The following is a 16,974-nucleotide window of genomic DNA, read 5'->3' as shown; positions in this document are numbered from 1 at the left end:
ATTCACGTATTGTGTGTATGCTAAATGGTAGTTGGCTGTTGCAGCGGTAGTGTGCAAAAACGCTTGTGGAAAGCCACTTTCGCTAGACAGGTGGACCGGTTGCACCAAAAGGATCATTATAAGTGATCAATTAAGAAGTTTCTTTATTCAAATAGCCAAATGACTAATATATAAATATGGTTCTACTTTTGGAATATGTCTCAGACACTAAAAGTAGGTAGGTAACCTACTAATAATATATACGCCATAATCACCAACAATAGGCTATTGGACCCTATCGGCAGTGTTAGAGAATATGTATTTGATATATAAAATATGAATATATTTGATTGTTGTAGTGATTTATGAAACTGAAGGTAATTCAAGTGATAGCTACCTATGTTTCAAAATCAAAAGATTGATAATAGTAAAACGTGATGAGCAAAAACCTGTTGTAAATACCTACCTATTTATTTTTGGATACATAACGTGTTTAAATAAACAATGTGTGTGTTGTGTTTAAACCAAGCCTCGTTAAGTATTTAGTTAATATTTTAAAGTAATCTGTAATATATGAGGTCTACAGCCATCTTGTACAAAATGTCGTATCGATCATTAGACGTTGAGTGGGGCTTTGGCACCCGAATCACGTCAGACGTTCGTTCTTGCCACCGTAACATTAAGGTCGGCGACGCGTCTCAGTGTCGCTTGACCATCGTGCGCGCCAACTTCAACAACGAATAAAGCGCCAGCAGCGCGCCAAATAATTACGAATTTGAATTTAAACTTTTGAAAATATTTCCTTTACTTAAAAAAAATGGAGCAGTGTTTTGTTATAGTGCTCGTAGCTTTGACTTTAACTTGTTCTGAGGTTTGTAATTGCAATTTTATTTTATTTATTTACCTATTAACTTATTCAAATAAATAAAAATACATATCTAAACGAAAATGTATACTCTTTTGTTCTATTTTAGTCCATGTTTTCTCTAATTTAAACATTTATTATTTATATAGCTTTTATGTAAGATTATTTTTCTTGATATTTCTTGATATCGTTGTCTAAAACATTCAATTTAAAAATATAGGAGCAGGTATATTTTACATAACTATAATAGGTGTATTAAAATTTTTTTGCCAGGGAGATGTAGTGCGGGATACTAGAGGAGTATTCACAAAGAATTTCTTTGGTGGGGTATGGGGCAACCGACCTCCTTTGATGGAAATGAACTTACCCAAAACCACGTGCACTTGCAGTAAGTATGCTTAATTTATTATCCGTGACAATCAGTGTTTACTTGGCACGCTGACTAAATGTGGGTTGGATACTTTACATTTTTTGAATAGTGTAAGACAGCCATCATCAGCCAGAGAGCTTTAGCCATTCCCAAGTACGGGCCTGGTAGATACTAGAATAGCGCTCTCGATTCACGAAATATTGATTTAAGTAGTAGTAGAGCTCCGTGTGAAAAAGTTCACCCAGACAAGTTTATCTACTACTGCCACCAAGCAGTAACGTGAGCTTTAATTTAATGTAATTTTCGAAGCAATAACAAAACATTCGTCAAGTGTAGCCGTAAGCCGGGAGGTTCTATTTTGTACCAATCAACTACCCTACTACATTTTTAACGAAATTTTTGTACAAACTACCAAAGGTCAAAAATACCGTTCACTTTTAATTTGTTCTTCCAAGAAACCGCCAATACATTACCGTAAACTATAATCGTCTTTAATGTAACGAGGACGTCGAGATCTTCTACTTCTTCTGCTTGGGTCTAGCGGCTACATTAGGGATAATCTGTGCAACTGTATAATAATATTTCATATTCAAGTTTTTATTAGTTTTTATAAAAAATACTAGATTTTGTAGCAATAATAATACACAAATCCATTACAGTATTTATTCTCTCAATTGTTACTAGGTAGAAATACATCGAAAGTGATCGAAAGTGAAATCTAAGTAGGACTGTAACTAATAAGTACATCACAATGTGTTGTCAATAAGATAGGAACGTGTTATTTTTACGAGACGTTTTAAATATAGTAATTATTTATTTTCAACTGTATTTAAATTAATAAGAAAGTTAGAACCGAGACTCGAACAAGAGTAAATTTTAATGTAGGAAATAACTGAAAAAGAAAGTGTGGAATCGACATTACGATTAAGGAAAAAAAACAGTGATACCGCCACCACATTGGATGATATATGAGGAAAATTGTGTTTTTATTGGTGTACAATTAATTATATTAGTAGTAGAGCTCCTTGTGAAAGAGTTCGTCCAGGAAAGTTACCTGTCTGTGTCGCCAAGCAAGTAACGCTCACATTACTACGTTCCGGTTTTGAAGGGAAGGTGCTGGTGAAGTTTCAGGGATATGAGACTAGTCAACGTATGTCTCGGGTGACAGTGCAACTGCTATGGACAGGCGTGTCGCTTATCACCAGGCGCACGACTTGTTCATCCCGTAACTGTTATTATAAGAAAAGATTTCAAAAGTAATTTTTGCAAACTAAAAAAATAGTTTTTAAAAAAAATAACACTACACAATATCAGTCATTATGTAATTTGGCAATGCAACGTATGATAGTATTTAAAAAAAAATTGATTTGAAAAAAAAAAAGAATTTTCAAAATTACAATTGTCGGAGAAATCGGTGAGTACACTGACATGTCTATAAAATTTGAGTATTTTCCTGGATTTTCGTGGGATCTCTACATCAGATACTGATTTGGTGACAATGGGACCACCACGAGATTGCACCCTATCAAACAAAAAAAATAATTTTAAATCGGTCCACAATTAACAACAAAGAAATCGGAAAACATACATTAAACATACATACAGCCGAATGTATAACCTCCTCCTTTTTTTCTACTCGGTTAAAAACGAAATATTATACTTATTTTGCACGTTCTTTTAAATTTTAATGGTCGGCTACACAAACACGTTATTATTAAGGATGTATGGGCGGAACCCGCCTGGTACTACTACTCTATTTCAGTATTCCGGATTCAAGGATAGGAGAAAGAGCCAGTATATAAGTAGGTATAAAAATTGCCACTCAATTCCTGATCATAAAAATAAATAAACCATACCAAATGTGATTGAATTGCAGAGTGTGGTGAGCGGAACGAAGTGTCCCGCGTCGTGGGAGGCGACGAGGCAGGCATAGACGAGTTCCCCTGGATGGCAAAACTGACTTATTTCAAGAAGTTCTACTGTGGAGGAATGCTTATCAATGACCGATATGTGCTTACTGCTGCTCATTGTGTCAAAGGGTAAGTTAGGAGCCATTGTTTGTTATTATATATTTTTTTATGTTTCTATCAATGTGGTAAAAATAAAACAGTGTTTTATTATGGCATGCATATCTGCATTTATAGTCTCTTTAAAACGTTTGTTCATCTTAGAGATGGGGTTAATGAACTTCTAAAGATCATTTGGGGAAGAAACGTCAGGTGTAATAATATTTTTTTTTTAAAGTACCGATTTAAAACTTTATTACATTTACAGTGAGGATTACTGCGTTCCGGTTTTGAAGGGTACGGGTGCTGGTGAAATTACAGGTACGTGGGTCTTGTCTACGTATGTCTCAGGATTTAAAGCTCTGAGTGGTACTGCAACTGTTATGGATAAACGTGTCGCTTACCATCAGATGAACGACTTGTTCGTCCCGTCACTTAGTTCTTATAAAAAAAATATTTTCTTGAAATTTAAATGAGACCAATACTGAGGTATCCTCTTTCTAATAAAAAAGAATCATCAAAATCAGTTCCAAAACGCGGAGTAATCGCGTAACTTACACACAAAAAAATGCAGACGAATTGAGAACCTCCTCTTTTTTGAGTCGGGTTAATAGTAGTTTAAAATTAACATGGAACTTTTTTTTTTTTTTTTAAACTTGGGAACTTATGGGAATAAACATGACATTTTAACGTTACAATTGTTTCCATGTCGTTCCACGTGGAAGAGTACATGGACACGATAATGTGTTGTATTGTTATATTCTAAACCCATTTCCATTGAAGATAATTTTTATTTATGATACCAAGTGGCTGAACCACGGATTGTTTGGTTTGTGGGTTGGACGTCGTACGCCTGTTGGTAAGTGACACGCCTGTCCATAACAGTCGCTGTGCCGCTCAGAGCTTTAAATCGCAAAGATTTGAGGGGGTACTGCCACTGCGCCCATTACTCTGAGACCTGAGTAACAAGTCCTATGTGCCTGTAATTTCACCTGCACCCTTACCATTTACAACCGAAACCCAGTAATGCTCACATTACTGCTTGGAAGCGGAAATAGGTAAGGTGGTAGTATACTTTCCTGGACGAGCTCTTTCACAGACTATCACGAACAGTTGAAGGTAGAATACGATTACATTTCAATAAATGACATCTTTCAGAAATACTCTTGTATTTTGTACAAATTTACATACGATCCATTATATAGTGGCGATCGTGAAGAGATATCAATCTTCAGCCGTCATAAAGACCGTGCAGAAAGCTTGTTATACAAGGAGAAATAGATCATACACAACATTTCGTTTCGATATGATGGAGCGCCAGTGTTAGAGAAAATTGAAATGAGAACTGAAAGTAAGTTTAGCTCGTTGTTATATTTATCATTAGAATCATCGTACTTAAGGTAAGCGTCATTCTTTTGTTCAACGGAAAGCTTACAAGCCTCATTAAGGTTTTCCTAACATGGAAGTAGGCATACAATTCGTTTTGACTATGCTATTAAGTTAAAACAAGAGAAATTGATACCTTTGTTAAATGTTCCAGTGGATGTTTAAAATATATTCACAGTCAAATAAATGTTCAACTAAGCTACGACGTGTCTATAAGTGGCGTGTAGTGTTTGAACAGAAATAATTGTAGGATGTTGAAAGTCTGAGATTTCACTTGTGTATTTATTTGCTGCTGGCAGCATTACACGTCACCCCAATATTACAAGATGCTTATTATGATAATGTGAAATAAGTTGTCGTTTAGCTTCCAACCGCTAGCTTGGGAAGGTTCCCAAGCTAGCGTTTCCTGAAGATGTAACTACGGTTACTTACATCTTCAGCTCGTCAATACCATAAAACCTAAAATCTGAGGCATTTAACCAGTGCGTTCTACCAGTTATGTAGACATAAAAAAGGCATTATCCACAAGTTTAAAATCACTCAGCGCGCTATGGAGCGAGGTATGCTTAGGGTTTCTTTGATGGACCGAATCCCTAATAAGGTCGTACGTCAGAGAACTAAAATGACCGACACAGCTCTCAAAATCAGAAAGCTTAAGTGGGAGTGGGCCGGTCATGTCTGCAGGAGGATTGATGGCCGATGTAGCAGATTTGTTCTGGAGTGCGACCACGTCAAGGAAAACGTAGTGTAAGACGCCCCGCAGCAAGATGGGCGGACGACTAGAAAAAGTTGCCTGGAAGCGGCTGGATGCGGGTGGCACAGGACCGGGAGAGTTAGCGTGCTCAAGGGAGGCTTATATCCAGCGGTGGATGCGTGTAAGCTGATGATTAGCTTCTAAATTACAGCCATCATCACCCAGTGACTTTCAGCCATTCCCAAGTATAAACCTCTTACCTAAACATCTATTTTCGAGCGGAAGTCGATTTTCATTTTCGAAACGAAGTCTGAACTTCAATACGGAAATAAAGACTAGAAGGTTACAGACTGATTTTCAAGTTATACGGTTGCTTTACAAATTGTTAGTTAATTATTAATTACAGATATTTTAATCACGTATGAACGTAATATATTATTACCACCTAACTTTCGCAAAAAGTAACTGAAAATAACAGATTTTACAATCCAGCAAAATTATATCTCAAAAAATGCATTTCATATACAAAATCACAGACTGATTTTACGTAAGGTACATCTAAATTTATAGCCTTTATTGATTTTTGAAGTATTGTATCCAAATTCCTTACAAAAAATACCTTGAAAGAAATTTAGTACTAAGTACTTAGTTTTTTCATCTGCCGAATAAGATACGTGTTTGAGAAACCTAGGTATCGCTATGTAGTCGGTGTGATGATATACATATATTTAAAGGTTTTCTTGCTTAGGTTTTGTTTGGTCGATTTAGGGAGTCACATATTAATATAAAATCTGCTTGAACCGGACATAAAAGCCTTATGTCCATGAAATAAGTAATCAAGTATATAAATAAATAAGTAAATAAGTAAGTATTGATTATTTCTCCGACCAGCTTAATGCGGTTTCTTATCAATAAGTGTGATGAGTTCCTTATTGTTATTTTATTGATTTATTATTATTGCAATAGGCACCTAAACAAAGTATATTTACAGTATGGTTTGTTATAGGTGTTAGTGGTCTACATAAAGCATAATTAAGGTTAATATAGACAAAACAATGGTGACTATTTACTTTTAATGAATTATATCATTCACTGGTTCTGGGTTAATGTGAAACTAATGACAGATCATATAGGAAAAGGATTTAAAATATTGAGTGTAAATGATGATTACGTCAACTTGGAATATTTTGTTATTTTCATAAGGTGACTCTATTTTTTTACCTGTTTGTTTAGTACCTTATTTGTTGGTAGTACCTAATGTAATGCAAGTGAAAAATATGGGACTGCACTGCGACTGCAGCTCATAAAACACCCGATTGTCACAAAGAAGATTTATAATTACTTTTTAAGCCATGAACTTTCGTATCTCAAAGTTTTTATAATCAAACGAATAGATAACATACATACTAATTATTATGTATGTTATATATTTTATAAGTAAAGTAGGGCCATTCATCATCAACCTATATATACGTCGCACTGCTGAGCACGGGTCTCCTCTCAGGCGAGGGCTTAGGCCATAGTCGGCTATGCTGACCAATGCGGGATGGGGATTTCAGACGTTCTTCGAGGGTTGAACCTTCTTCGTCGAGCAGGTTTCATCACAATGTTTTTCTTCATCGAAAAGCTCATGGTAAATTTCAAATTAAATTTCTCACATAAATTCCGAGAGACTCAGAGGCCGGATTCGAACTCACGGTCGCCACTTGCGAGGCGGAAGGTAGGTAGTCATTAGGCTACTACGGCTTGTATTGTTGTCTACTACTACTACGTATGTAGGCTACTACGGCTTCATTTATGTAGCCATATAGGTACATAAATGAAGACAAAACAGCCTAATACATCTGTATATAATAAACTCGTTATTATAATTATTGTGTCCAGTATTTTGGTCTGCAATAAGAAATTTCTTATAGAAATAAACAGTACCTTTTGTTTGTGTTTTCCGTTTTACTAAATGTGATTTGTGTTTTCCTGTACAATATTTAAATAAAAATACATCAGTAATTTTTGGAGGTAGAAAGTAGCAAAAAATTTATATGAAGTCTGTCCCTCTATGGTCCCGTGTACATCACAATATACGTAATATGAGAAGTGATTCAGACCCAGACAATATTACTGCTATGACCACGTAAACATCTAGTGCACATTGTCATCAAAATATCGCACTCAACTTCAGCGCTATGAATTCTGTATGTCCATAGGATATCTAGAAAAAATGTGTTTTTCATACAAAAGTGAGGCTGCTTACTATACTTGCTTAGGCTTGAAGCTATAATTAGTACATTTTGATTTACAGTCAACGGCACATCAAGCTATACATGTTTGCTCGAATACCGCCTCCAGTGCAACGGAGCAACATCCGTCAATGTTCAGTTTGATGTGCTGCCGTTTGCTTTGACTATAGTTTGCTGGGTCTTAAGGTGCTTTTCCACCAGCGAAGCGAAACGAGAATTGAAATCTTCCCGATCTATTTCCACCAAAAATTACCTTTAATAGCCATTGCGAGCCCTCGCGAGCACGCGCGTGCTGGCGCTGCGGTTATGGATAGTCTTCTCTGGGTTGTTCAGCTCATTTATCGATAATTACGCGGTTGAAGTAATATTGCCCGTAAATTGTTATTATTAAATATGTTAACGGAAGAAGAATCAGATGAAGCCATCTTTTTTAAATCTCAAATCGTACGTACCCCACAATCTCGCGATTGATATACTAATAGCCATCGTGAGCTCGCGCGAGAAATCGTGGTTGCAGAATTAATAATTCTATAAAGGCAGCAATACGGTTCAATATTGCATTACCAAATATTTTAGTTCTAGCCTCGAACAACTTCGTCAATGCAGAATAGTTCCACCGAAGATGCGCTAGGAGAGAATTCCATTTTGCCATACAAATTTCAATCTTCGTCTCGCTTCGTCTCGTCTCGCTTCGTCTCGTCTCGTCTTGCCAGTGGAAAACTATATATTTTAAGTACTAGTTCATAAAGCATCAACAATTCAAAACATGCAAAGCTCAGTTGTAAAGGCAGTGTTAGATAGTCTATCAATAATGATATAGTTGTCTATCAATAATAATACGTTTCAGATTGTTTATTTTTAATTAATTTACAGTAGATTTTCAAATGTATTATGGTGTATTTTATGCATAATAAATAACTCCCGCGTTTACAAGTCCGATAACCTAAGCGATGGTCTCCTTGGGTAGACTCGTCTAAACCAAATAAATTCTTGGTCCATATTTGCAAATTCCGATACCTACATACCGCCCAGGGCCGAATTATGCCCAAATTGAATAGTTACGTCAAAGTTTATAGATCAGACCAGTGACTACAGTTGGTTAAGAAAACTACTTTCGGTGAACCAACATCATAACATTTGTTTTTTATTGCAGTGTTAATTCGATTTGTTTTATTCTGTATTACGTGAACATTACAGCACTCTTTTTTATTATAACATTGCAATTTAATTTCTATAAATGAATAAAATATATATCTATGAAATCATTCAAAATCTCTGTTGGAATTTTATAATTGATGGTTGGCTGGAAGAGATTTCTCTGAGAGATAAGTCCACCTTTGCTCGCTCTATAATTTATATTTCTTTATATTTTTTGGTGCAATAAAGAATTATATTATTTGATGGAAATAAATTGTGTAACATTGGTTGAGAGTTCGGCCCTGGTATCAATCCGTACATTAACCTTAAACCGGCCCGGAGCAGGCTCCAAACTTAAAGTTCATTATCCTCAAGAGATGTCCACTTTGGCCATACGGTCAGATTTTTGTCTTAAATGTTTGTCTACAGAAAAAATCTACAGTCTAACCATACAAATAAACTTTACGTAAATGAAAATTTACTCATATTATTTTTGTAAATTTAGTTCGTATATTTAAATTATAATATTTATTTTATAGTTTATGGTACAGGAGAAATACAACAAACAAGTCACAAAGAATACAAGGGAAATAAAAAACAAAAGGTTCTGCTTATTTCTAATAGAAATTTCTTCCTGCAGACCTAAATACGGGACACTATAACTAAAAGAACGGGCATATGTGCACAACAAAACAAGAAAAAAAAAATTATATATATAATTTTATTTTTTAGTATAGTCGGTTGATTCCAAAAATTGAGGAGGTTCTCAATTATGTTACGCGATGACTGGCACTTGTGAACCGATTTTGATGATTCTTTTTTTGTTGGAAAGAGAGTGCCTCGATATCGGTCCCATTTAAATATGTAGAAAATATTCCACCTCTATGGTTGGCAAACTAGGGATGAATCCGGTTTCGTGCACTTTCCAGTAACTGATTTCAATTAAACTTGGCAAATAGACGTAATTTCACGAACTTTTGAGGTCGGTTTTTAGTACACTGTACTGAGATTACCTGAATATCGTGAAGTTTTTACTACCGTGATATTCATATAGTTTTTGGGAAAATACTCCACTAGTTTTTTATTTTATTTATTTATTTTACTTTAATTACAACGGACACACCAATTACAATAATTAAAGATACATTACTAACATAACAACTTGATAAACACAACAAAATTAAGTACCATTCAAGCATCGCCTTCACAATAGCGTAGACATCTTAACAATAACAGTGACCATCCATCCGCAAACAAGTCGCATTCAGGGTTGGTGGCGAGGAGAGAGTTGAGCGCGCACAGGGAGCGCGGTATGGGTGATTTAGCGCGCGCTACGGTTCGGCACCACGCGGTGGCCATCAACTGGTGTCTTCTAATGCGTTGGTAGTTGACGGGGGCAAAGAGTCGACACAGCTCATTATGCAAATCTGGGGAATCTATATTGCCGCGGATAATTTTGCACATAACCACAAGTTGGTGTTTCATTCGCCTAACCTCCAGCGAGTTGTATCCTAGGCAACCCAGTAGAAAAGCAGTAGGATACATGTAGGGATAGCACCCATTGGCACGTTTGTATAAATATCTAAGAAACGCTTTCTGTACTTTCTCTAACATAATACACTAGTTTGGTGTTATTATTGATACCAAGACAAACAAAATAAAAGACAAATTCCTTCGATTTAATTAGCGTCGGTCGTGCAAACAGTTGCTGGTTTGCAATAAGCAAGAATTTTCTTTGTGTTTTTTCGGTCTTTATATCAATAATAATATTTAATTACCTAACTATGGAAAAAATAATAAAGTAAGCGTATAAAGCGCGCCATACAAGAGGCATTGTTAAATAATATGGTCGAAAGTTTTCTACTCATAGGACTTCTCGGTGTCGGATGTCGGAAGCTCTTCACTTGATATACCTACCTATAGCAATAGACACAACACGTAGTGTAAATAATACCTTAAAATTGTATTCTGCAATAATAAGTGAAAGCGTAAATGAGCCATTAATAGAATACACTGGTGCTTATAAACTGCCGAAAACCGATCACTTTCGCTTTGGCATCGTCACTTGGCATCTACATTGGCTATTGAAGTACAGGTGACGGTACATTAACAGCTATTGAATTTTAAGCAGCGATAGTACGGAGAATGGACCACGCACGAGTGTCAGATTTCTATATTCGAGGAATCTGTCGTTTATATCACTATCACTAAATTGCGTCAGCCGTGTAAAAAAAACGTGGCGAGGGAAATTGCACGAAGTGTAATTTTGCATAAAGATTAGGTCCTAAAACATCTCTTTGGGGGAGACCTAGGTACATAAAGGCAGCTTAATACGCCTGTATATCGCAACTGAAGTATTCGCATATATGAAACGTATATAGGTACGTATCTATGTACGTAAAGTTTACGTAGGTGTATATTTCAGACATATTTATATTTACATGTAAATGTTTATAAATTTATTGTATGTATAATCATTAGTCCCGCAGACTTTCTTTATTCATTACGGCTAGGGTTAGCTGGGAGAAATCTCTTCTAGAGATTAGCTCACATTTGTTCTCTGTATCATATCCTTTGTTACATGTATTTTTAAATTTAATAATTTTTTAACACGAATTTTCTTTTTAGCCTATCAATTTATTTTATTTTCATAATATACAGGTAATGCACAATAAAAGCTTAAATACTACAAAGTAAAACAAGGATTAAATTATATGAATAATATTGGGTCCCCGCGGCAAGGTGCCCAAGATCCTGGCAGCGTTCCCCCTTTGTATGGCTATACTAATGCGTTGGGCAAGGTAGCAGCCGGCCCTTGGGTTTCCTAGACAGCCTATTAATTTTTTGGATAAAATTTTGTACAGATGAAGGGCACCGGGACCCCACGGGGCAAGGGTTTCGACCTCAAAGGCTGTAAATAGGTAGTCGGAGCCGAGATCCTGGTGTTTTCTTCGTGCAATAAAGAATTATAATTGTTAATGCTACGTTTCAGATTATTTCAAAGTTAGATGGATAATTAAATAGTTATCATTTATGTTTTCCAGGTTTATGTGGTTTATGATAAAAGTGACATTCGGCGAACACAACCGCTGTAACGCAACAGTGCGACCCGAAACTCGTTTCGTGCTCCGAGCTATAGCCAACAAGTTCACCCTTTCTAACTTCGACAACGACATCGCTCTGTTGCGGCTGAATGAGCGGGTGCCCATATCTGATGCCATTAAGCCTATTTGCTTACCTAGCAATGACGGTAAGTCACATTTTACTTTTTTCTTTTTTTTGGCGTGAGAAGGAGGAAAACATCATGGCTGCTATAGGTTCGGACCAGGTATGCCCGACTTCTTTAGGATGTGGACCCAGTGACCTACAGACTGAAACCTCCTGCACTGTTAGTTACCTGCTTTTGTTGTTGCAGCTCCCTTTAATTCTCATTCATTACGTTATATACATTATAATAAATATCCACCAGTCTGCCCTCCCAAAGCGGTATTCGGTCACGAGTTGACGTGTGTACCAAATATTGTTTTCCTCAACTACGTGACGTATGTACGTATAGGTATATATATATTTGACTGTCGCACCCGCCACACGATGCTGTCGCATCTACTACATAGCTTGAAAGAGGATGGAATTTTTCACTTTTTAATTTTTAACTCATGTTATTGAAAACCAGTTACTTAGATGATTTTTGGCATTTAAAAATTCTTATTTGTAGTAATGCTAGCTATCTATTTATAATAGGGGTTAAAGTATGAAATTGCCGATTTGTACTGAAAATCTAAATTGTTTATTTTTTAAATTTTTAACAAATTTATTTAATCAAAATAGTTGCCATTATTATCTATACATTGCTGCCATCTAATGGGAAGGTTATTAATGCCTTTGCGATAGAACTCCGACGATCTAGACTGCACAAACTGTGTGAAAGCATTTTGTACTGCCTCCTGGGAAGAAAACTTCTTGTCACGTAGATAATTGTCCAAATCACGAAAAAAATGGTAGTCCGTTGGAGCAAGTTCTGGTGAATACGGAGGATGACGAATGGTTTCTAACTGCAGTTCCTGAAGGGTCTTAATGGTTTCTCGTGCTGTGTGAGGTCTCGCGTTGTCGTGGAGCAATAATGGTGAAGATCGATTCATGAGTCGGGGCTGTTTTACTGCTAGTTTTGTCAACATGGTTCGGAGTTCGGCACAATAGACATCTGCCGTTATTGCTTGACCAGATCGGAGAAAACTATAGTGAATAACACCATGCTGAGACCACCAAACAGTTACCATTACCTTTTTATTGGTAAGTTTTGCTTTAGGACACTGTTGTGGCATTTGACCTGAGGTCAGCCATTGCATTTTTCTTTTCCGGTTATCATAAAGAATCCACTTTTCATCACATGTTACAATTCGATCCAATATTCCTTCATTTCTGTACCGGTTCAACAAGGCAACACAAGTTTCAACACGCGTTTCTTTCTGCAGATCAGTCAAATCATGAGGCACCCATTTTTCGTATTTTTTTATTTTATTGATTTGACGCAAGTGAGTCAATATTGTGGGTAAGGTAACGTTAAACCATGCCGCTAATTCCTGGGTAGTTTGACTAGGATCGGCTTCCACTATCTCTCTTAATTCATCGTTATTCACCTGTGTGGGCGGTCTTCCTCGTGGCTCGTTCTTTAAGTCGAAATTTCCATCACGAAAGCGTTTAAACCAAAATCGCACGGTGCGTTCATTAGTAGACCCCTCTCCAAACGCAGCATTGATATTGCGGGCTGTTTCTGCCGCGTTAGTTCCGCGTCGGAACTCGTATTCAAAAATCACTCGAATTTTCGCAGTATCCATCTTTCTTGTCTAAATTGAATAACAAAAACAATTGAAAGTCGATATTCAAATGTTTCAAATTTAAAAAAAAAAATCACAGAAACCATTTGGAAAAAGTTTCATTCGAAAACCTCAAACCATGAAGATTCTATGAAAATTCAAAGAACCTATTGCAATAAAACGGCAATTTCATACTTTAACCCCTAATATAAGACTTATGTGTGTACGTTACGTTGAAATAAAAATATGTCAAAATATATTACTTAATTAATTAATTTCTAAAATATATATTATTTATAAACAAATATAAATAAAGTAGGAGATAGGCATTCAAAAGGTTCAAACTCTCTTCCTGTCGACCAATGTTGTTATCCCACTATTGATAAAATATTCAATTAAGTACTTTTTCGTACTTAATTTTATTTTTTTTGTTTAAGTACTTTTTATTTAAGTACTTTTTCGAGTTTTCTTTTTTGGCAATTTTTTGTTAGAGAAGAATTAGCATTTCCAAATATATTTCTTGTTCAGACTTTTCCTATTGTGATTTTTAAGAGCAGAAGTAAATTTTTTCTGCATTATTAATGTAAATTAAAATTGTTTTTTTAATATAAATTGAAAAATAATTAAAGGGCATTATGATCTCTAAGTTCTTTTTCAGAAAGGTAGCAGCCGTGGGTGCGGGCGCGGTTGCGTGTAAATCAAATGTAGGTATGTGTAGACGCTCCTTGAGTTCACAGTGCCGGCGGCACCTGCGCCAAGGCGGGCACGGACGCGGGGGTGCGTGTGCCGCCGCGCGGGTGGATCTGTTAGCTCAGGCCGCCTATACCTTTGTCAGTGCTTGGTCTAGCGTCTAGCGTCTGTTTGAGATTTCGACGTGAGGATATACCCGCTCGTAGCCGCTTTGGCACTGTGAAAGGGAAGACGCCAAGACCCGCGCGCCCGCGCCTGCACTCTGAATGATCACAAACATTGTTTAGACGACCTCCTCAGACGAGTGGCTTGCACTTTGGTTTTCATGATGTCGCCATCTCAGAGGTCCTGGGTTCCATCCCCGGCCGGATCGTGTAGAAAAAACTTTTCTATATTGTCTCGGGTCTGGGTGGTTTGGTACCTTCGGTGTTTTCGGTTTCTATAACATGAGTGCTTTAGTTACTTACTTTGGGATCATTATTTCATCATTTTTAATTAACACCATCTCAATTTCAGATAACCTCTACGTAGGAGTAAAAGCCGTGGCAGCTGGCTGGGGTACTCTTACAGAAGAAGGAAAGGTGTCGTGCACTCTGCAGGAAGTGGAAGTACCAGTTCTCAGCAATGAAGAATGTAGGAACACCAAGTATACTGCCTCTATGATCACGGATAACATGTTGTGTGCTGGATATCCGAAGACGGGTCAAAAGGATTCATGTCAGGTAACAAGTTTTTGTAGCTTTTTTGTGTACTTGATATGACTTTTTAAAAAGGGGAGTTCGTCTTCGTATCGTATCGATGGTATACACTATATTGGCCCACAACTTGGCCACGCTGATCACGCCACAAGTAGGTTGCATACTGAACTGTGGATGAGATATGTTTGCCGTCGTGGTGAAGGATTTGCCAATCGGTGTAAGGTCCTCGGAGATTGTTGCCCTGGTTACGCCAGACGTACTAGGAATACGATTCGTACGTCATTGCGGGGAGGCTCCTTTCGTGCATCCCAGAAAGAGAGAGCGAAAACGTTAGTAAATTTAATATAAACTACTTATTAACATTTTATGTCATAAGAAAAGAACTAGAAAACAAATCCACATCATCTGGTGATCAGGACGATTCTTTAAGTTCCATTTAAACTTTTTAATCCAAACTTGAAGCTTGAATATTTTATTTCGCGATAGGAAACAACAATGCATTAACACTAAAGAAATAATCAATGGCATAAATGCAATAGTTAGTTGTTATGCAAGAGCGCAAATTTCTTGCTTGACGCGAATACTTGTATTGAAACGTAAGCATGCGAAGGAGCCGAAGATTGAAACACGAGCGAAGCGAGTGGTTAAAAAATAGAATCCAGAGCGTAGCGAGATAACAAATCAGTTTTAATAAAGAAAATTAGTTATTGTTGTCAATTTAATATCAACAATAATAAGAATAAAATATACCAACGGATTTATGTATTACATAAATAATGTACGACAAATCGCGTAACTGAACGTGTCATTGTGCTTTTTTCATCGAAAGAAAAAGTTAGGTGCACTACAGTCCATCGTCAAGTTCAAATTTGAAGAACCTTTTTCGCGCAGATTTCCAATGAGAAAGAAAGTCTTTCCTTTTAGGGGAATGGGAACGTTAAGGGCAAGCTCCAATAAAAGTATTAAAAAAAATGTACGTTTTAATTTAAAACTAATCACGACTCTTTGGCAATACGTTAAAGTATAATTTGCCATAATCTTCGGTTAAGAAATTATACTGGAACGCTAAGAAAACTCCATTATGCCCCAGGGTAGGGGCAGTACGGCGTACTAAAAATGGGGCAGTATGGGGTTTTTGCAAATGAATTACCATACCTATTTTTGCCACCAAGCAACCGTGAAGTGAAGTGAACCGGAACGCAGTAATCTGCGTTCTATATTGTTTAAAACTAAATATCTTAATGCTCAAAATAGTAGCATCTATAAAACTAACTGAAAAAAGGCACTCTCATCAAATGTCATGAAAAGCATTATCTACCGCTGCAGACATTGACAGACTATCCCATTGTATTGTACATCAATTTATTATTGGTCAAATGAACATGAACAACAAGATAATAATGCACTTTCTCTGGTTTTCAGGGCGACAGCGGCGGACCGCTCGTAACTGAGAGAAAGCACGACAAGAGATACGAACTGATAGGTAACGATCGTAATTATTTTATTTATAGGATACTTAAGTTGCGGACAAATAATAATAACAAAGTAACTATAGACAATCGTAATATTGTCGTCGTCGGTCCCGTACATTAGTTATAGGACTATGACGACAATAGTGGTTCAGCAGTTAATAAATAAGGATGTCGCGGGTTCGATTCTCCGTAGGCCCATATAAGAAATAGTTTTTTTATGAATTGTGTCTTGTCTGTTTGCTATTGCGAATATAGTAACCTATAGTATAAAATGTATGTACAGTCGATTCCCTAACATACCTGACCCCGTAACTGACTATTGTTTCTGAGTAGATCAGTATGAAGAAAAGTATTAAGCAAATTTAACATTAATCCGGTAATGCATAATATTCATATTGATATGACTTCCTTATTGCATCATTAATAAATGATGTTAAATAAAATAAAATAAAATAAAATAAATGTTTTAAGAAACTTTTTAAGTCAACTTAATCTTTAATTGCATTACATAAATACAAATTTCAACCAAAAAGCTGGAACTACTACAATAATTAAGGCTTTCAAAACCAAAAGGGGGTTATCTTATCTTAGAGCATCGACTGTACTTACAGCCTGTCCATTAATTC

General features: G+C 36.4%; 1 protein-coding gene across 1 annotated transcript in view; it reads left to right on the top strand.

Moving 5' to 3' along the window:
* The first annotated feature begins 723 nt into the window (after positions 1-723).
* Positions 724-16,974, top strand: part of LOC113237990 (transmembrane protease serine 9-like) — a 30,482-nt gene continuing 14,231 nt past the window's right edge. Inside the window, exons 1-6 of the mRNA XM_026474706.1 lie at positions 724-850; positions 1,118-1,232; positions 3,091-3,253; positions 11,719-11,924; positions 14,695-14,900; positions 16,299-16,359. Coding sequence (XP_026330491.1) covers positions 797-850; positions 1,118-1,232; positions 3,091-3,253; positions 11,719-11,924; positions 14,695-14,900; positions 16,299-16,359 — 805 coding nt within the window. The 5' untranslated portion in view covers positions 724-796. The remainder of the gene's footprint in view (positions 851-1,117; positions 1,233-3,090; positions 3,254-11,718; positions 11,925-14,694; positions 14,901-16,298; positions 16,360-16,974) is intronic.

This window comes from Hyposmocoma kahamanoa, unplaced genomic scaffold, assembly GCF_003589595.1.
Source record: "Hyposmocoma kahamanoa isolate Upper Pololo Valley unplaced genomic scaffold, ASM358959v1 94, whole genome shotgun sequence".
NCBI lineage: Eukaryota > Metazoa > Arthropoda > Insecta > Lepidoptera > Cosmopterigidae > Hyposmocoma > Hyposmocoma kahamanoa.
Note: the sequence above shows the minus strand (reverse complement) of the source record. Positions and strands in the feature narration are given on the sequence as shown.